Genomic DNA, 22214 nt, shown 5'->3' with positions numbered 1-22214 from the left:
AATTGATGACCCTCTCCAATAATTACACAATATTTGTCTTGCTTACATCCTTCCAACAAAGTCATTAGGCCCACTAAAAAGTAGCTGGATATAAAGCATATTCAGGCCAACATAATACAGAGGAAGCAATTTACAAAAATGTTTGTAATTGGCTGGAGTTGAAGTCAGTTGTTGTGCCTCACCCCCTTTCTGAAGTAACTTTAAAAATCAGAAACTTAAATTACAATAGATTTATTCCTCTTCACTTTTCCATATTTATTATTTCCTTTAATTAAATTACCTTTCTTTTTATTTCCCTTCTTGTTTTTTGGTACGGCTAATAGATTTGTTCTCAATGCCTGAGACTTAGTTGGGCTTGAAAATTTTCTTTCAAGTGGTTAAGGCTTATGTAGAAAGAGCTAATGTGAGTGTTCATTCACTTTAATGTGTCTTCCTCTTTTGGCTCTTTGCCAGTAAGATTTCCCTCCCTCAACCAAAGAAATAAGTTTCAATTTCTATTCATCATTTAAAAAATATTCATGGGAAAGTGCACTCAAATAAACATTAAAGAGATGACCAAGAAATGGTTGCTGACCTCTAGAAACTCCCCCTCACAGCATCAGGGGCCACCAATTGTCCTGGAAAAGGAATAAGAGAGATGTGGGGACTTCCCTGGCAGTCCAGCGGTTAAGACCCCACGCTTCCACTGCAGGGGGCATGGGTTCGATCCCTGGTCGGGAAACTAAGATCCCGCCTGCCGCACAGTGCAACAACAGAAAAAAACAAAAAAAACAAGACGTGAAACTAAATCGGGCTGTGGCTGACTTTACTTTCCTAATTTAACAATTTTATTTCAAAGCAATTCATGGCATTCTTTTTTTTATGGTAAATTAACAGATCCTTTACTTATATTAGACTATATATAATACATATTTACTTATATTAGAAACTTGCATGATAAATTTGACATTTTCCTACAGACACTGAAGAGACAGTAAACATTAACACTGAACACTGTGGAAAGCTAGATAAAAAAGCTAGAGAAAACTTTTATACCATAAGATCCAGTGCCTGTATTTTGTCATGTGAACTAAGAAGTTCACCCCTTAAAGCACCAAAAAGAAACACTTGTAACTGTCATGGCATTCTTAAAAGCAATATTTATATAAAGAATCCTTGGTTCACACAATATTCAACACAGTCTTATTAGGCTTTGGGGAAGGAAAAAAATAGAATTTTCCTGATAATAAAGGGTGCCTTGTCTCTCTCACTGAGGAAAATGTATAATACATTCTTAGATCAGAAGCAGATTATGGTTTTCTTTTACTAGGGTCTTGGTTTTGTTGTATTGGATATATTTTTGGTTTCAAAGTACTTTATGTTCTCAGAGTTCACTAGTCATAAGCTTTATTCCTTTCAAACTTCCATTTTCTTTTGTAAGACTGTTGTATTCCCCATGTGTTAATGTTCCTTAGGATATCAAGAGTTGGCTCTTTCTTACTCTTATAAATAATTCACAGGGAAGACTGACATACAGTAACCTGGTTTGGATCCAGCTTTAAAAAATTAGAGTTGGACACATGCCAAGTCACCAAGTTATCAGAATTAAAATGAAAAGATTGCTTTCCAAGATATCTTCTCTATACTAGAAGAGAAAGCTACTTAAACATATTTTCAGTCCGAATAAGTTCAGCAGTAGTTGTCACACATTGTTAGCTAGTTTCCTACAGTCACATAGAGAAACAAGGTTACCACGATATTAAGAAATGTCACTAATTGTTACTAGAATTTACATATGCTGCTTGTAATATTTTCTTTAAAATTTGTGTTATTCCTCCAAGACTGTATTACTTAAAATAAAATAGATTGACATTTTGGGACATTAGTAAGAAGGCTCCGTTTAGACAAAGGCATCAAAAAGCAAAATGTATCTCTTCCTCAGATAAGACATTGTGTCTCATGTTGAATAATAAATTTGTGTTTTGAAACCGTGTGATGATATTTGGAGGTAAGGCCTTTGGGAAGTGATTAGGTCATGAGAGTGGAACTCTCCTCAAAGAGATCAGTGCCCTTATAAAATGGACCCCAGAGAGCTCCCCTACCCCCTCTGCCATGTGAGGATGTAGAGAGAAGATGTTGTCTGTGAACCAGGAAATAGGTTCTCACCAGACACTGAATAAGCTGACTCCTTGTTCTTAGACTTCCCATCCTCCAGAACTATAAGGAAAAAACTTCTGTTGTTTATAAGCTACCCATTCCATTATAGCAGCCCAAACAAACCATGACAGAAATTGGTACCAGGAGTAGGGTGCTGCTATAACAAATAAGTAAAAATGTGGAAGCAGCTTTGGAACTGGGTAATGAGTAGTGTCTGAAAGAGATTTAAGGCTCATTCTAAAAAAAAACCTACATTGCCATGAAAGGACCTTTAAAGTTAATTCTGGTGAGAGCTCACACAGAAAAGAGGGGAGCTGTAGAGAAAGTCTCAACCTTTTTAGAAAATACTTAAATAATCCTGAACAGAAATGTTGATAAAAATATGGACAGTAAAGGCCATTAGGAAGAGGTCTCAGAAAGAAATGAGGAACATATTATTGGACAATGGAGAAAAGGCAATCCTTGTTGTAAATTGGCAAAGAATTTGGCTGAATTGAGTTCGTGTTCTAGTGTTTTGTGGAAGGTAGACCTTACAAGTGATAAAAATGAATATTTTGCTGAAGCTATTTCTAAGTAAAGTGTTGAAGATGTGGCTTTGTTCATCCTGATTGCTTATAGTAAAATGAGAGAAGAGAGAAATAATGTAAAGATAGAGTTGTTAATTTATGCAAAAAAGGAAGCAGAAGTTAAAGATTTGGAAAATGCTCAGCCTATTCATATTACAAAGAATGAAAACACTAAGGATGTGGCCAAGCAACCATGTGATATGATTAGTATGAATTCGACATCTCAAGAAAGCTTGAACTATTCTCTAAGACAACGGAAGAATGAGGCTGAAGATGCTTCGGAGATCATCAGAGCTGCTACTCCTATCACAGACCCAGAGTGTAAGGTCTGGGGTAGGGGCTCAAAGTGGTTTCAAAGGTGGGCCACTGGTACCTGCAGGACCTGGGTGCTCATATGTTGAAACCTAATCCCCAATGTGATGGTATTTGGAGGTGGGGCCTATGACAGGTGATTAGGTCATGAGGTTGGAACTATCATGAATTGGATTAGTGCCCTTCTGAAAAGATCCTACAGAGCTCTCTTACCTCTTCTGCCATGTGAGAACACAGCAAGAAGACAGCCATATATGATATTCTACTATAGCAGCCCAAATGGACTAAGACACAGGAGTTCCATCTCTGTGAGAGTGCAGGTAAGGTCTAGCAAACAGGTGATAAATGCTATATTGCAGTATATTAATGTCCTAGAAATCTATGAAAAATCAAGCAAAGGAAAAAAATAAAGCCTAAAATTGAAAAGTGCAACTAAAAAAATCAGGCCTGCTTATACAAAAAAAAAAAAAATCACAAAACAAACAAACAAAAAAACTGTTTTAGAAGAAACCTAAGGTTATCAGGGAAACAGTAATATTGTGTAATGTTGACCAAATTTAACACAGGTGGAAATTATCATTGGCTTTTCTTTTATAGAAAAAAATCACTCAATGCAATTGCCTCCTTGACCCTCCTGGGGTCAGGCAAAATCAAAACAATCTCAGCCCAGTAGCCAGGAAGACGGGAAGTATGAAATTTATTCAGTGTATTTGGTTTAATTAAAGACTGGTAATTAGGATTATTATGTGTTGTAGCTTATCCTGAATTCTGATCACTGTGCTTTGTTCCCAGCTGGCCCTTTGGATCTTTTCTTTCATGCTCTAAATAGTTTTACCAATTTGAGTTTGAAAAAGGAATCCTTTGTGACTCAATTTATAAAACAAACGTGCTACAACAGTTGAGGGAGAATATTAATGATAGAACATTTTATGATGAGGTTATCTCGTTTGAAGTGTGCTCTGCCCAAATTATTTCCCTTATCTACTTTTCATATGTTTTAAAATGTAATTACTATAAATTCATTTTTAAATAGTTATCAATTATCATCTGTAGATTATACGTATGTGTGTGTATATATGTGTATGCATGTATAACTTATTTCACTCCCTGTGATTTTTTAAATACAAGTTATGTTTTTAATACTTTCTAAATGGAAAGCACACCATAATCCTTCTTATAAAAAGGGAAACAGATACAGGAGACATTTCCTCAAAACTTATCAAATGTCAGAATTTAAAGTTTTCCCTTCTGTCAACACTTATTATTTCCATTTTTTGAAGAGAGCCTAGAAACTTAGGTTACATGAAAAGCTATGAATCCTAAATTTAAATGATTGGGAAATTTTTCATATTCACAAATGATGCTTTAGCTGTTTTGGGGGGATAAGAAGACTATATGCTGGAGAAATTTGGTCAAACCACATTCAAACATTCAGTATGACATGATGGTGAAATCTTCCACACTATCTCTATTTCAACCTCATGGAAAATTAATGACTGCTATGAAAAGCCCAGGCTTGTGAGCTTAATTAACCCAGCACTGATACCATTAAACCAAAACAAAAAGTTCCATCTAATTCAAACTTCAGTTTTTAAAACCCATTTTCTTTTGTGCTACATTTCAAAAGGAACAAACAATATTGTGAACGTCATCATTGTTAAAATAATGAGCTACTAGCTCCAGTCAATTTGCTGTTTTGTTATAGCACAAGTGATAATGGTAAAAAAAAAAAAATCATAGAATTATGAAAAGTAGAGTTTTTCTTAAACCTGAGGTAGGAATAAATAGCTGATAATTTAAACAGCATTATATCAAATATTTATTTTTGATGATATATATCTAATTTTAATTATTTTTTCTTTCTTGTGACTATAATTCTTTGACAAACTATCTTAATTCTGTAATGGTTTGCCAACTCTAAAATATGTTGGTATGGGAGTATTAGTAAGAACATATACACTTTCTCATTTCTTAAAATTTTAGCTGCATTTAAGATAGTAGTCACAAATTTCATTGAGGAATTCTATCCTATATCTATCATGTTCATGCGCTAAGGCAGTTGAAGAAATGGTTGCCTGGTATTTTATCGTGAATCTATTCACCATTAATACATGGTTTAAAACAAAATGTTACTCTCTGTATCAGTCACAATAAGCTGGGTAAATATTATGGTAATAAACAGCCCCAAATCTCAGTGGCTTAAAACATCAAAGATTTGTTTCTTTCTCAATTTCTGCTGGGGTTGGCAGCTTTCCAGGCAGCTGTCTCCAAGGCAGTTGTTCTACATGGTGGGGTTCAGCATCCTAGATTACACCTCTACTTCATCAGATCTTTAATAACTATAGCAGCAGAATGCGATAGAGGATGGGAATACATACTTTTATTTATACCTTATTATATCTTTAATACTTCAACCAGGAAGTGATTCATGGTGCTCTGGTCACATTTTATTGCTAAAGCAAGTCCTATAGCCTTGCCTAAATTCAAGAGGTCAAGAAAGTGCAATCCTCCTGATGGAAAAGAGAACAAAAAATATTGTTGGGCAGTATAGTAACTACTATACTTCATGAGATTTTCATTTACTTGTTTTGTTGATTTGTTTTCATGATTGCAGTATACTTTGAGCAGGGGTTGGTAAACCTTTTCCATCTAGAATAACATAGTGAGGATTTTGGCTTTGCAGGCTATACCCTCACAAATACTCAGCTCTTTTGTTGTAGTGTAAAAGTAGCAATAGGCAAGAGATAAACGAATGAGCATTCTGTGTTCCGATAAAACTTTTTTTTTAACAAAATGTGATGGGGCTGAGTTGGTCATAGTATAATGAATCCTGAATTAGAATACACCCATCCCTTCTGATACAGAGGCTAAACGTTAATTAATAACAAGAGATTTTCTGTATCCTCCTCATTCTTATCACTTCTTAGTCTCCTACCATGGCTTCCTAATATAACCATGTGAGTTGTGCACGGTATAAACTCAAGGGTAATTTTCACATCAACTACAAAATTAATGGTACCTCTTTTATTTCTGCACAGTGGGGGCCCATCTACTAAGCCTTGTACAGACATTACACCAATCACTTACACTCCTGTTTCATAGATACCAGCATGTTCTATTCTCTATTACAACATCATAGTACTCAGTGGGATGAAAAAGGTCTTAGGGGAGCTATACACATAATGGTTCTTTTTGATGTATAATTTATAAATAAAAAGAAAATGTTGAAAAATACAGAAACATAAAACAAAGTTTAAATGCTGTTAATTTTTTAAAAAATTTTCTATTCAATTTATATGCATATAAATATGCACAAATAAATTGCTATGACAATGTATAATCAACTTTACACTGTACTTTTGTTTCATTTGATGTTTTCCAATATTATAAAGCTTATGAGATTGTGATTTTTAATGAATTTCTGGTTTTTCATTAGTTAGATCAACTATATTTCTTTGGCCATCTCCCTTTGTTTGAAATTTAGCATGTTTAAAATTTTTACTACTACAAATACCACAATGAAATGGCATTTACTAGTACCAATACCTCAAAGACATAGGTCGTTGAGCACACCTCTAGTTATTTTCTTCAAATAAATTCCTGTAAGCCAGCGAGCCACAATTAAGGAGCCTGCCCGCTGCAACTGAGACCCGGCACAACCAAATAAATAAATATTAAAAAAAATTCTTATAAATGTAATTGTTTAGTCATTCACACAGTATAAGAATATTCTCTAGCTTTTGATGCTTTTAGACAGATTGTACTCCAGAAAAAGCATACCCCTGTATATGCTCACAAAGAGGGTGTGAATATTTCATATTATCCACACCAATACTGAGCATTATCTTTATATGAATAAATCATGTAAAAGCACACACTCATAATTATCTATTATTTACTGATTCAAGAATGATTTATTTATTTAGCAATTTCAGGAACCAAACTCATACACACACACACACACACACACACACACACACACACACACACAAACTGATTTTCCAGATATTAGAATGTAACTAATATTTGAGATCATATATTTGTTGTATAATTATCTGCCTTGTTACACAGAGAAATAATGTTTCTTAAAGGTTCTGGGTTATCATTAAGACAATATAGGATGCAATTTTCAAAGGTCATTATCAATATTAATGAATTTTCACTCTCTATGACATATTTCTGTACTGTTTGATTTTGCCCACTTTGAAGATTTATTATTTTTATAATGAGAAAAAAATAGATGTAAATAAATACACACAGGTGAGACTATATACTAACAACCTGCTTTCTCAGTGTCCCTCAGGAAAATCAATCTTATTAATGTGTAACTATATTACATTATTTATGAGTTTATATTTTCTTACTTCAGTAGTCTGTGTGCATTCTTGTTCTTTCATGTGGAATAGTAGAGAGAGGAGAAAATCATATATTTCAGTTAGTCACAGAAATGAGAGGAATGTAGTGATGATGGAGAAATGGTTTTGGAGGAAGTATATCTGAGGACAGTTTAAGAAGAAAGATAGGGCATGGAAACGTTAGAAACATTCTATTCTATTCAGCAGTGTTGGGGGATGTAGGAGTCCTTATCTCCTGCTATACTTGTGTTTTGCATGTTTTTCAAGTTTTCTTAAGTTACTTTTCCTTGTTTCCTGTGTACTCCCAAGGGTCCCCTCAAATAATTTATTTTGCCTACTAATGCATTCAATGAGAAGAAATTTATGTGAGATTGGTTTTATTTTCAGAGACTATATGAGAGGTAGCTGTTTACTATAATAATTATAATAAATACTGTTAAATGGTAAGCTTTTCAAAGTATTCTTTAAATGTCATCCCCAACTTATACTGTTATTTTATGTACTAGGCATGTGTTAAAAATGTAATAATAGAAATGTAGTGGGAACAAAACAGAAAAAATTGGGGTAGAGGTGAGGAAAGGGAGTTTTAAATTTTAGGATAATACCAGTATTAATGGCCTATTTTATAATATAAAGTATATTATATTATACTTTTATTATTATACACCAGTCAATAAAAAAAAATATATTACTACTGCATGTAAATGTTGTCCTGCAAATAACTAAATGACAGTATATCAGCACCATTAGTATGCCAGACTTTGTATAACTTCCAACTATAAGAAGCTCTTAGGGACTTCCCTGGTGGTCCAGTGGTGAAGAGTCTGCCTTCCAATGCAGGGGATGTGGGTTCAAAGCCTGGTAGGAGAACTAAGATCCCACATGCTGCAGGGCAACTAAGCCTGCACGCCACAACTGAGCCCGCATGTCTACTACAGAGAGAAAACCCACACACCACAACTAGAGAGAAGCCCGCGTGCCACAACTAAGAGCCCACGTGCCACAACAAAGATCCCGCGTGCAGCAACTAAGACCAGACACAGCCAAGAATAAAATTAACAAATAAATAAATTAATTAATTAATTAAATATTTTAAAAAGAAGCTCTTAGAAGATCACATGATTTGCCAAAAAGATTGGAGTTCTCTTCTTCCAATAGGCAAAGGAATTAGACATTATATTCATATTTGCTGTATATTGCCATTTGACATCAGGATGGTAACAAAATGAGAATGAACCCAACTGCAGCAGACACTGCTAGTTGTCTTACATTTCCATTCCCACCCTTTCAATGTTAAGATTAATACATATGTGACAGCTGAAGACGTTATTTCTCAGCCTTCCCTGCATTTAGGTATAGCCATGTGACTGCCTTCTAGGCAATGGGATTTGAGAGAATGTGACATGGATAACTTTCAGGCCATGCCTTAGGAGGCAAAGTGATGCCCTATATTTTTGCCTCTCGCAGTCTTGCTAGCTGGAATGCTGATATCAAAAAGGAGTGGGTTTTTTTTTTAATTTTTAAATTTTATTTTATTTTTTATACAGCAGGTGCTTATTAGTTATCCATTTTATACATATTAGTGTATATATGTCAGTCCCAATCTCCCAATTCATCACATCATCCCCCCCCCCCCGCCACTTTCCCCCCTTGGTGTCCATACATTTGTGTGTAGCAGACCAGCAAGATAGAAGGAGGCTGGGACTCTTGCACTGATAGAGCCTGATACAGCCACCATATCACACCAGGAATATTTTTTGCTCTGACTATATATAAGAGAGAATTAAATTTCTATGTGGATTAATCTATTGTTATTCTGACTTTTATTATTGTAGCCAAAAGTTTACTCAATTAATCAACCAGCTAAACATAAGCACAACAAATGTAAATGAGCTGGAATAAGTAAGAATGAGGAATTAATGTTTCCTTGCTGTTTTTGGCTCTAATAACAAGATTGAGCACTATTGATATATTAGTCACAGTTGCATAGTAAAATATGTGTTTCTAAATTTTAAATAGATAAGTGAGCTTGGTTAGGAACAAAATCAAAAGATTCTGTAAATATACATATAAGAATATTTGAATGAAATATTCAATACAATAGATTTTATATGTTGACTGTAAGCACTGCAGTTAGGGAAGCAAAGGCAGACATAATAGATTGTAACAAGTGCAATTAGATTCATGTGAGCAAAATACTTTGGGACCACACAGGAGTAAGTCTATATTGCAGTGCTTACAGTTATAAAATCTATTGTATTGTTCTGCTTATTTTTTTTGAAAATTTCCCATGTGAAACTACTAACATAAAAATATGGGGGTGAGACCTTCAAGATGGTAGAGGAGTAAGATGTAGAGACACCTTCCTCCCCACAAATACATCAGAAATACATCTACATGTGGAAAAACTCCTACAGAACACCTACTGAATGCTGGCAGAAGACCTCAGACTTCCCAAAAGGCAAGAAACTCCCCACGTACCTGTGTAGGGCAAAAGAAAAAAGGAAAAACAGAGACAAAAGAATAGGGACGGGACCTGCACTTCTGGGAGGGAGCTGTGAAGGAGGAAAGGTTTCCACACACTAGGAAGCCCCTTCACTGGCGGAGACGGGGGCTGGGTAGGGGGAAGCTTCGGAGCCTCGGAGGAGAGTGCAGCAACAGGGGTGCGGAGGGAACAGTGGAGAGATTCCCACACAGAGGATCGGTGCCGACCAGACTTAACAGCCTGAGAGGCTTGTCTGCTCACCCGTCGGGGCAGGTGGGGCCTGAGAGCTGAGGCTTGGGCTTCTGAGGTCATATTCCAGGGAGAGGACTGGGGTTTGTCAAATATGGCCTTTATTTTTTTGAGGTAAGTTCCCTCTATGCCTACTTTCTGTACTGTTTTTACCATAAATGGGTGATGAATCTTGGTGAAAGCTTTTTCTGCATCTATTGAGATGATCGTATGGCTTTTGTCCTTCAATTTGTTAATATGGTGTATCACATTGATTGATTTGGGTATATTGAAGAATCCTTCCATTCCTGAGATAAACCGCACTTGATCATGGTGTATGATTCTTTTAATGTGCTGCTGGATTCTGTTTGCTAGTATTTTGTTGAGGATTTTTACATCTATGTTCCTCAGTGATACTGGCCTGTAGTTTTCTTTCTTTGTGACATTGTTATCTGGTTTTGGTATCAGGCTGATGGTGGTCTCATAGAATGAGTTTAGGAGTTTTCTTCCCTCTGCTATATTTTGGAAGAGTTTGAGAAGGATAGGTGTTAGCTCTTCTCTAAATGTTTGATAGAATTCTCCTGTGAAGCCATCTGGTCCTGTACTTCTGTTTTTGGAAGATTTTTAAACACAGTCTCAATTTCAGTGCTTGTGTTTAGCCTTTTAAATTTTTTGTTTCTTCCTGGCTCAGTCTCGGAAGTTTGTGGTTTTCTAAGAATTTGTCCATTTCTTCCAGGTTGTCCATTTTATTGGCATATGGTTGGTGGTAGTAATCTCTCATGATCCTTTGTATTTCTGCAGTGTCAGTTGTTCCCTCTCCTTTTTCATTTCTATTGATTTGAATCTTCTCCCTTTCTTTCTTAATGAGTTTGGCGAATGGTTTATCAATTTTGTTTATCTTCTTAAAGAACCAGCTTTTATTTTTATTGATCTTTGCTATTGTTTCCTTCATTTCTGTTTCATTTATTTCTGATCTGATCTGTATGATTTCTTTCCTTCTGCTAACTTTGGGGTGTTTTTGTTCTTCTTTCTGTAATTGCCTTAGGTGCAAGCTTAGGTTGTTTATTTGAGATTTTTCTTGTTTCTTGAGGTAGGATTTTATTGCTATAAACTTCCCTCTTAAAACTGCTTTTGCTGCATCCCATAGGTTTTGGATCATTGTGTTTTCATTGTCATTTGTTTCTAGGTATTTTTTGATTTCCTCTTTGATTTCTTCAGTGATCTCTTGGTTATTAAGTAGTGTATTGTTTAGCCTCCATGTGTTTGTATTTTTTACAGGTTTTTTCCTGTAATTGATATCTAGTTTCATAGCATGTGATTGGAAAAGATACTTGATATGATTTCAAATTTCTTAAATTTACCAAGGCTTGATTTGTGAATGAAAATATGATCTATCCTGGAGATGTTCCATGAGCACTTGAGAAGAAAGTGTATTCTGTTGTTTTTGGATGGAATGTCCTATAACTATCAATTAAGCCCATCTTGTTTAATGTATCATTTAAAGCTGTGTTTCCTTATTTATTTTCATTTTGGATGATCTGTCCATTGGTGAAAGTGGGGTGTAAAAAAAATAATTTTAAAAGTAAAAAAAAAAAGAAAGAAGAGAGCAACCAAACCAAAAAACAAATCCACCAAAGATAAGAAGCCCTAGAAACTGTACTAAGAAACAAAGAAACAAACAAAAAGGATAGACAGAACCCTAGGACAAATGGTGAAAGCAAAGGAATATGGAGAAAATCACACAAAGAAGCATATACATACACACTTACAAAAAGAGAAAAGGGGAAAAAAAAAAATATATATATATATATTTATATATATATATATATATACACACATCATTGCTCCCAAAGTCCACTGCCTCAATTTTGGGGTGATTCATTGTGTATTCAGATATTCCACAGGTGCAGGCTACATGAAATTGATTGTGGAGATTTAATCCACTCCTCCGGAGGCTGCTGGGAGATATTTCCCTTTCTCTTCTTTGTTTTGCACAGCTCCTGGGGTTCAACTTTGGATTTGGCCCTGCCTCTGCGTGTAGGTTGGCTGAGGGTGGTTGTTCTTCGCTCTGATAGGACGGGGTTAAAGTAGCAGCTGATTAGGGGTTCTGGCTCACTCAGCCTGGGGGAGGGAGGGGCACGGAATGCAGGGTGAGCCTGTGGAGGCAGAGGCCAGCATGATGTTGCAACAGCCTGAAGCACGCCATGTGTTCTCCCGGAGGAAGTTGTCCCTGAGTCACGGGACCCTGGCAGTGGCGGGTTGCACAGGCTCCCAGGAGCGGAGGTGTGGATAGTGACCTGCGCTTGCACACAGGCTTCTTGGTGGCTGCAGCAGCAGCCTTAGCATGTCATGCCTGTCTCTGGTGTACGCGCTGATAGCCGCGGCTTGTGCCGGTCTCTGGAGCTTGTTTAGGCAGTGCTCTGAATCCCCTCTCCTCGCGCACCCCGAAACAACGGTTTCTTGCCTCTTAGGCAGGTCCAACCTTTTCCCGGACTCCCTCCCCGCCAGCTGTGGTGCACTAGCCCCCTTCAGGCTGTGTTCACGTAGCCAACCCCAGTCCTTTCCCTGGGATCTGACCTCCAAAGCCTGAGCCTCAGGTCCCAGCCCCAACCCGCCCCGGCAGGTAAGCAGACAAGCCTCTCGGGCTGGTGAGTGCTGGTAGGCATCGATCCACTGTGCGGGGATCTCTCCACTTTGCCCTCTGCACCCCTGTTGCTGCGCTCTCCTCTGTGGCTCGAAGCTTCCCCACCACCTGTCTCTGCCAGTGAAGGGGCTTCCTAGTGTGTAGAAACCTTTCCTCCTTCACAGCTCCCTCCCAGAGGTGCAGGTCCCATCCCTATTCATTTGTCTCTGTTTTTCCTTTTGTCTTTTGCCTTACTCAGGTACGTGGGGAGTTTCTTGCCTTTTGGGAAGTCTGAGGCCTTCTGCCAGCGTTCAGTGGGTGTTCTATAGGAGTTGTTCCACATGTAGATGTATTTCTGATGTATTTGTGGGGAGGAAGGTGATCTCCACGTGTTACTCCTCCACCATCTTGAAGGTCTCTGATCAATAAAATTTAGCTTTGAAGCTGCAGCTGGGTCAGTTTTCTCTGAACCAAATGGGGTACTTTGGGGAATTTTGTACAACTGATTTTAAAAATCAAGTCACTGATTGAAAAACAGAACAAAGGAATAGCTACCAACAATGATCAGTACATTCACTATCACCAAAAGTATTTTAAATTATACTACAGTCCTAGGCAGTTCAAAAGAACAATAAAAGCAGAAATAGGAGATGTGAATATCGGGGAGGAATTGGAAGAGAGTGCAAAATTGTCATTTTATAATATTATCTTAAAAGGAATAAAATAGAGCTAACAGAAAATCTAGATCATTGAGTAAAATGAGTTAGCACAAGATCAACAGTAGAAAATTACTTTCCTACACATAAGTAATAAGTGATTGGAAATGTAAAATCTTTAAAAAAAATCCCATTCACACATTTATAATAGCCACAAACCTCTGTTATATGTTGAAATAAGTCTAATATATAATGTGCAGGACCTACATGTTTAAAGTATAAAACTTTACCAGAAGACCTAACCTGGATAAATTACTTGGCTCTGAATGGCTTGATTAAATATTAAAATTCTTACGAAATAAAATACAGGGAAAGTACAAAAATGAAGCAAAGCATTCCTTAGCAATATTTCTTCAGAATAAACAAGGAAGAAAATTGTCTTTTCTTACTGTTTGTATTTATAAATGCCTTAAATAAGAGTACAAACCACAAACAAAACTCTTTTTCTGGTTTCAGTTTGTAAATTTTTAGTTATCTATCTTGCTTCAAAGATAGAGTTTACAATATCCAAAGACTGGGAGAAGAGTTCACATTTATCTGTGGATTCTGGAAGTTGAGTTCAGGGTTTATCCACTCCATCTGAACATTAGAATCACCTAGGATCTTTAAAAATTATTGATGTCCAAGTCCGTATAGATCAATTATATCACATTTCTGGGGGTGACACCAGGCCTCTGGAAGTTTTTACTTTCGTAGGTTATTCCAAACTAAATCTAGGGTTGACAACTTCTGACTAAATTCTCCATGCCATGTTTTATGATGATGTTGAAATGTTGCAGAAAAGAGAAAAAGCAAAAGCATTGGTCTGGAAATTTGGAAGTAATTGTAAATTGTTGGACTACAAAAAAATTAATGAGCAATGCATCTTAACTATTCATAGACAATATGCTTGAGAAAACTTTAAGTGTTTAGAAAAAGGATAGAATGCTTTGGAATTAAAATATGTTTTCATTCTCATAAAAGTATAAAATTGCCTAGAAAGTTAAATATCTTTGAGTCAGGCTGAGTCTGTTGCCATAGGAGATTCTGTAGAAGATGTGGGTATATTCTAAGGCTGAAGCAGAAATCCAGAGTCTCTGAGAAGACTCAGGAGGAAAGAGGTACAGACCAGTGTGGATGATCAGGAGATTGTGAAGAAGGTCAGGTACAGATCTGGGAGCAAGAAAGCTCAACCAAAATGAAAAATCCAAAAGCAGATTGAAAAATATGTAGGGTCAAATTTGAGATTTCATGATGTTTTTCTTTATTTCAGCTGTGACCTTGCAGTGACCTAGAAATAATAAATGCTGTGTCCCAGGACATTACTGCTCAGTGCTAGTTCCTTAACATCTATTTTCTGCTTTGAATATATCTAATGTCAACTCTGGAGCATCTGAAAACAAGTTAAGATGTTTTGCAAGCAATAAATTATAGTGTCTTTTTCATGCATATTTTTGCTATTATTAGAAGGCTATTTCCATAATTCAAAGGGTTTCATTTAAAAATATTGAAATGATATTTAAAAGAGTTCATTTTAAACTGAATCTTTTCAAGTTTCCCTTTAGTAGGCAATATTTTCTGTTACATGAGTCTGAACAAGCTATGCCTCTAGAAAAGGTTATTTTAAAATAAATTTGGATGTATTTTGATGTATCAAATTTCCTTTTCAGTGATTATTGTTTCAGTAACACATATTTTTGATTTGGTGTCTTTAATGTTAACACTAAACATATTTGTAGGTGGAATGGGATAGGAGAAAAAAGATTTGCAAAAAAGAAGAAACACAATTATTTTAAGTTGAAAGTGCTATTTAACCTTTTGAGTTTGGTAAGGATATATTTTCTTATAATATTTTCTTTTATAATAACCCTAAAATTATTCATCAAGTATATATTAGAACATTTCTAATATGACCAGCTACCAATTTCTTTACTTTCTAACAATATAGACCAATATATTGGAGACTAAGACTTAGTCCTCTACAAAATATTAAATCAGATTTATAAGAAGAGAAATTTCCTACTGATCTATTTGCACCTTTTTACTCTATGGCATTCAATCATTTAACAGATACTTTTATGGTCCTTAGTTGTATTAAAATCTTAATAAATATAATCAGTGCCTCTGATGTTAAAATATAATATATTATTTTACATAGAATGTTAAAAAAATATTTGTGTTTATGAATTATAATTTATTTTTAGCTGGTACAATAACAGATGTTCTACTGAATCCCTGTTCTACTGAATTGAAGTTCTACTGAATACCTCTAATGCCCTATGGACAGGTCAAACAAAACCTACCAACCCTGAAATACTAAGGCCAGGGAGAATAATCTAAGGCAAAATTTCACAACTGCTCAGACCACAAGACAACTTAACATAGGCATCAGAAGAATGAATTTAGGCCACTTTTCTATCTCCAAGAAACAATGTTGACAACTAAAACTGGAAAATTCTGACTGACATCCACTTATCAACATCATAGAGAAAAATACTAGGACAACAGTAGGCTGGAAGATCTTACCCCATAAGCTGTTTAATAATTTTGGACATACAAAATTCTTTTCCTCCTAGCTTTGTCCTGGGTCTTTGACTTAAGCCATTTTAAACTTCTTCACAGCTTCCCATAGCATGTTGTTTTGCCTCAAACATAGTTCAATTTTTCTCATCATAATATTATTAGCATGTGAAGGTGCTTCTTTATGAGGTGTAGGAATGTTGTATACTGAAATCTAAACCATGCATGATCAAATTCTCACTTTATTTTTGGATCGTCTCAATTTTATGGTCAATGGATTATAAATATTTTTCACTTTCCCCTTATTATGGCTGTCATTTCATGAGGTGTTATGGGTTGAACTGTGTCCCCCAAAATGATATGTTGAAGTATAGCCCCCAATACTTCAAAATGTGACCTTATTTGGAAATAGGACCTTTAGAGGTAATCACTTTAGAATAAGGTCATTAAGATGGGTACTGTCCAATATGACTGCTGTCCTTATAAAAAAGGGAGATTTGACATGGAGGCAGACATGCACAGAGAGAAGATCATATGAGGACAGGTAGGGAGAAGTCAGCCATGTGTCTAGAAAGATTAATCTGCAAGTCAAGGAATGCCACAAGCTAGAAGAGGCAAGGATGGATTCTCTCCTGGAACCATCAGAGATGCCAGCATAGACCTGATTTTGGAATTCTAGCCTCCAAAGCATGAGGCTATAAATTCCTGCTGTTTTAAGCTACCATTTTTTTGTACTTTCTTCCACCAATCCTAAGAAACTAAAACATGTGATATTTGCTATCTCTACACAATCTCTTAAATTTCCTGGCTTCACAAATTTTATTTTTCAAACTCATCCTGCACATTTGAATTATAAAACACTTTCCTCATCCATTACAGTAAAGACACCTCTGATCACTGCTCTAGTATATGCATCTTAAAAAACACTGTGGATATATCTGTCAAAATAATATTCTTCAAGGTTATATTTCACTGTTTGGAATGAAGTTGTTAGTCATGTACAGCAGTAACTGATCCTTGGCTTTAGTTAGGCTCCTTGCATCTTTCACAATTAAGAAGAACATCTACCCAAAGCAGTCCAGGTAGGAAGAATGCTCTGAAATACTGAAGGAAATCATTGTGATCACAGAAGTAAGTGATTTGAAAAATATTCCACTGCGAAGCCCTCCTAATCAGCCCTTGTGGATTTGTGTCATTATTTCTTAATGTCTCTTATTTTTATATTACTGTTATTCTAATCATTGTTGAGAAACAACCATGAGTGGAAATGGATAGCAATTTGTCTAAAACCTCAGTTACCCAGAAACCAGCTTAGTAACCAGAGATAAGTTCAAGAAGTTCTAACAGCAAAAATTCTGGACGTAGAATTCATTATGCTAAATGCATGCACCCAGATAGAAGGGAAATCCATTGGTCTCACATTCAAAGCCTATGCACCCTTAATTTATAGACAATTCTACAAGCAAAATCCACTCATTTTCAGATCAACTACATAGAAATGTAAGAAACTCCTAAAGTTTAACATATCTCATTTTATTTTTGAAGCAATGTCAATACATAAAATTCTAAATATATATAAAAATATGCACCAATAGCTTAAATTGCCTTTAAAAACTTCCATTAGCATTTTAACATTCTCTCTGCATTTTAATCTATGTATACATCTTTTATAATAAATGCTGTACATTTGCAGTATGTATCCTTTCTCCTTTATCACTGTGAGAAATGGACTATTGCCTGCCATATCAATAAACAAAGTATGTTACAGTTATCAGCGATTGCAGTCCTCTAATGTGAGCTGGTGAGCCCTGAGGAGACTCAGGAAGGAAAGAATACCTGCCATCTAGCAGCCATCAGACTGCAGCCACTCCCCATGGTGAGCCCTGAGGAAATTCAGGATGTGAAAACACAAGATACTGGCCCCAGAGAGCTGAGGTGTATATCAAAGGAATGATTTCAGTGAGCCCAGACTTTTGCATCTTCCCATACACAGGAAAGTGCTACACTCCTTAACTTGACATATCTGGTTGTTGTTTTTTTTTTAATTAACAATAATCTTTTGACTTTCAGACTACCTGCCCTTTGTTGCAAAACTCCTATATATTCTGGCTCTCCCCATCACATCCTTGGAGCAGTTCTCTCAGGGTTACTTGAGATGCTGCCTCCTAGGCTTGAAGTCCTAAAAATTCCTGCCAAGTAAAAGATAACTCTCAACTTTTAGGTTGTGAACAATTTTTTAAGTTGACAACTGTATATTATATCAAAGATATCTTCCATGCCATTACTTGTTGGCCACCACAACCCCTCTAATGTCAACATAATATTCCATTAAAGTCCTTTATTTCATTCCATTAAACCTGTAGATTAAAATAATGGTGGATGCTGCATCTGATATCTAAATATCCATAGACAGCAGCAAGCAGCGGCAGATGGAACTGTGGCTTAGAGGAATGAGGTGAATGTTCATTAAAAGCTGATAGAGGAAGTCTAACATAACTATTCCTCAGTAGCTACTGGATGATTGATGGTAATACTGCATGGCTAGAGTCATTCAAAATCTCCAAATCCCCTATTTAAGAAGTCAAAAAAGCATTCAATATGAAAAACACTTCAGTCACATTTGTAGAATGTTTAAAAGTAAAGTGAGCTTTAGTTCAGACGGGTATATTTCAGATATGGAAAATGAAATCAGGAACAACACAGATGATGCTTGATTGGGACACACTAATTATATACTACACCTGGTCACCCAGTTTCCAGCTTCATAGGGGGGCAAAAGCACAATCAGCCATTCCATACACTGGGCAAAGAACCATGCACTGATCTGGAGGAAAAATCCCTGCTGGTAAGGAAAGAGTAATATAACCTAATCCACAGGATTGCAAGGGGTCCATCCAGTTGTGGAAACTGCTTCATTTTGAAATGAAACTAGACTTTAAAACCCGCTGAAGAAACTCTCTTGTAAAACAGAAAACAAAACCGACAAAAACAACGACAAAAAGTGATCAGCGATGTATTACTCTAATCGTTAACATGTTTTAGTTGACTTTTAAAGATATATAGAAATATTTTCTTCTCATAAGAACAATTATGAATAACTAGGCCTATTTAAATTTAAACCCCATGCTAACTACTGGATTTGCATTAGGTAAGGAAAAGGGAAATAGCATTTATTTTTTCAGAAGCATGAAATGAGACAATTGGTATGCATCACTCAACTTAATAAGTATAACATCCCTATGGAGTAACATTGTCTCCATTATTACACATGAGGAAATTGAGTCAATAATAAATACACATGGCTAGTGAATGGAACATCCAGATTTAAAATGCCAGTCTTACTCCAACATGTGTTCTTAAGCAACATATTATACTAATTCTTCTATTCTATTAACCAGATAGGTCTTAAGTTCAGAGAACCACAAAAAATCCTTTGAAACTATTCACACCCAACTTTCCCCTCTGATTTAAACTTGTCATAAAACAAAAACTCAAGCTGGAATTACTTCAGCTACCCTTGCATATCTCTCAAACTCATCAAAACACAATTCTCAACATCTGCATTCTAAGGACCAGAGGCAAAGGAAAAGAAGGTAAGAAGAGAAGTAAAGGAAAACAGCTGAAAGAATAGTTCAGCTGAAAAAGAAAAAAGATACAAAAGAAGAGGAAGTAGATGAGAAAAGAGAGAAATATAGTTCTAATTCTCTACTTTTCAGCCAATGTATTGGAGAAATACACTTACACCACTATTGCCTGGAAATCGCTGATGAGGAAAAAATGTGCGTGTGTTCTTGTATTTCATCTATGCCAGTTTTTAATGTCTTAGGCTATGTTTTGAGTCCTTTGAGATTTCTGAATGCTGACAAAATGAGTGGAGAAAGTAATTCTAGAATTTAGAGGAGGACAGATGAATCACAGATTACATATTTCATCAACTGTCAACTAAGTTGCAATTTTTCTTCAACACAAATCTTCAAGAAAGTCAGACTGTCTTCATATCTTGACTTCATGACCTCTTTAGTATTTGGTATAAAAATATTTTTTTAAAAGGAAGCAGAAGGAAAAGCAAGTGCACACTGTAACTCTGTGTGCTGTCCATGGTATTTGTCCTCACTGCCTTTGCAATACCATTACTTTTCAGTACAGGCAAAGTCCACTGATGACTGTGAGTCTATTTAGCACAAAAAGTAACATATTTTTGTATTTCACACACTTAAAAATAATCTAAGACATTAACAATACTTTTAAAGCATGGTAACTTAACCTAAAACCAAATGTCAAGGCTATTTTACAGGATACTCCAATATTTGGGTTCTGGAGTGCAGAATTCTAATTCATGGTGAAAAGGGAGGTTTCTCCACACCACCAAGCAATGCTCCAGACACCAGCTGAGCATTCTACAATTCAACTGAATTCTGACATTATCTACCCAAAGGTAGCATCAGATTCCACAGGTAAATAGTTCAATCCTACAAGACTGCCCTCCACTTTGGATGCCAATTGAAGGCTATAAAAAATTAATAAACAGAAACCTCAGTTAGAGTTGGGAGACCAGAAAGGAGAGCTCTCACAGATGGTGAAGATAGCAGAGCCCAACAGGATAGAGAAAGACTCCTCTTCTTTCCTGGCAAGGACTCAGGCAACGAAAAGGCACAGACTTTGTTTACTATACCCTCCTAACTTCCCTTTCCTCTCTATAAAAGTGTTCTCCTTTCCTTGCCCTGTGGGGACTTGCAGGTGGCTCACCATGGCTGCTGATCCCAAATTGCAATTCTCCACCAATCCTGAATAAACCTATCTTTGCTGGAGAAATATCAGGCAGTTAATTAGTTTCAGGTCAACAAAGCCCAGGTTGTGACCAGTCTTTTGACTCATGTGCTACAAATTGGAGGTTCCAACAACCCACTCTAACTCAGGATGCCCATCTCAAGTGCATGTTGTTACATGTACTTCTGACCAACTGGCTATAAATCATATTTCCATGACCTTTCCTTGGGTTTGATTAATTTGCTAGAGCATGTCTACTGGGAAAAAAAAAAAAAAGCACAACGTAAGAGCTGTGAGTTGAATTTTATTCAGAGCCTTACTAGGACTATAGCCCAGGAGATAGCCTCTCAGATAACTCTGAGGAACTGCTCCAAGAGGGGAGGAAAGAGCCAAGAGCCAGCATATATATTTTCGGGGGGGTGGGGGGGAGGACAGTGGTCCTGGGAAATAAATGTAATAAAATATATATCTTGGGGGGGGCGGGGCAGGGAGTTGTTGGCGGGAAGTTTAGAACTGGTGCGCTGCGCTCATCCTGCTGTCTCTTGTTCCGCCTGCTCCCTTTGTGCTCACATTCTGCCCTGCCATGCCCTGCTCTCAAGAGGCACAAGTCATCTACCCCAGCAAACGGGCCCGGCCTGTGGAGGAGGGCGGCATGCGGCTCCGCTTTGTCCGGCTTTCGGAGCACGCCACCGCTCCGACCAAGGGGTCTGAGCGCGCCGCGGGCTATGACCTATACAGTGCCTATGATTACACAGTACCACCTATGGAGAAAGCCCTTGTGAAAACAAACATTCAGATAGCTCTTCCTTCTGGGTGCTATGGGAGAGTAGCTCCACGTTCTGGCTTGGCTGCAAAACACTTCATAGATGTAGGAGCTGGTGTCATAGATGAAGATTATAGAGGAAATGTTGGTGTTGTACTGTTTAATTTTGGCAAAGAAAAGTTCAAAGTCAAAAAGGGTGATCGAATTGCACAGCTCATTTGTGAACGGATATTTTACCCAGAAATAGAGGAAGTTCAAGTTTTAGATGACACTGAAAGGGGTTCAGGAGGTTTTGGTTCCACTGGAAATAATTAAAATTTATGACAAGAACAGAAAATGAGAAAATATACTTTTTCCTTGAAAATAAAGGCTTTGCTTAAAGTGAAATATATATATATATATATCTTTGTAAAAGATTACTGCTTATCACAAAATCCTGGTACTTCAGGTTAATGGTTTTAGTGCTTATCTACGTATGGGAAGATTCAAGAATCTTGGGTCTTGAAACTCTTCTCAGGGCACACTGTTGGTGGGGCTCTTCAGTGGGTTGCATTTTAACCTTTCTTAAACTGGATGATGAGCAAGATTCTTTGTTCTTTTTGCTTACAAGCAGCTCACAGAACACAGGAAACTCATTTACCCACTAAATTACCAGTATGTTATAAAAAGATATAATTCAGGAATAGCCAGATGTAAGAGATACACAGGGCGGTATGGGGAAAGGGTATGGAGCTCCAATGCTCTCTCTGAGTTTGTCAATCTCC

At 36.6% G+C, this 22214-nt stretch overlaps 1 protein-coding gene across 1 annotated transcript; it reads left to right on the top strand.

Moving 5' to 3' along the window:
* Positions 1 to 21270: 21270 nt before the first annotated feature.
* LOC309966168 (deoxyuridine 5'-triphosphate nucleotidohydrolase, mitochondrial) lies at positions 21271 to 21825 on the top strand (the record flags this gene model as incomplete). The annotated part of the gene is made up of 1 exon (XM_082846137.1): positions 21271 to 21825. One exon carries the CDS (start codon positions 21271 to 21273, stop codon positions 21763 to 21765), a length of 495 nt encoding a protein of 164 aa, XP_082702263.1. The 3' UTR covers positions 21766 to 21825.
* Positions 21826 to 22214: the final 389 nt, after the last annotated feature.

The sequence above is a fragment of the Leucopleurus acutus genome (assembly GCF_964270905.1).
Source record: "Leucopleurus acutus genome assembly, chromosome: 9".
In the NCBI taxonomy this organism is placed as follows: Eukaryota; Metazoa; Chordata; class Mammalia; order Artiodactyla; family Delphinidae; genus Leucopleurus; species Leucopleurus acutus.
The sequence above is the reverse complement of the archived record's forward strand: the minus strand, read 5'-3'. Positions and strand labels throughout refer to the sequence as shown.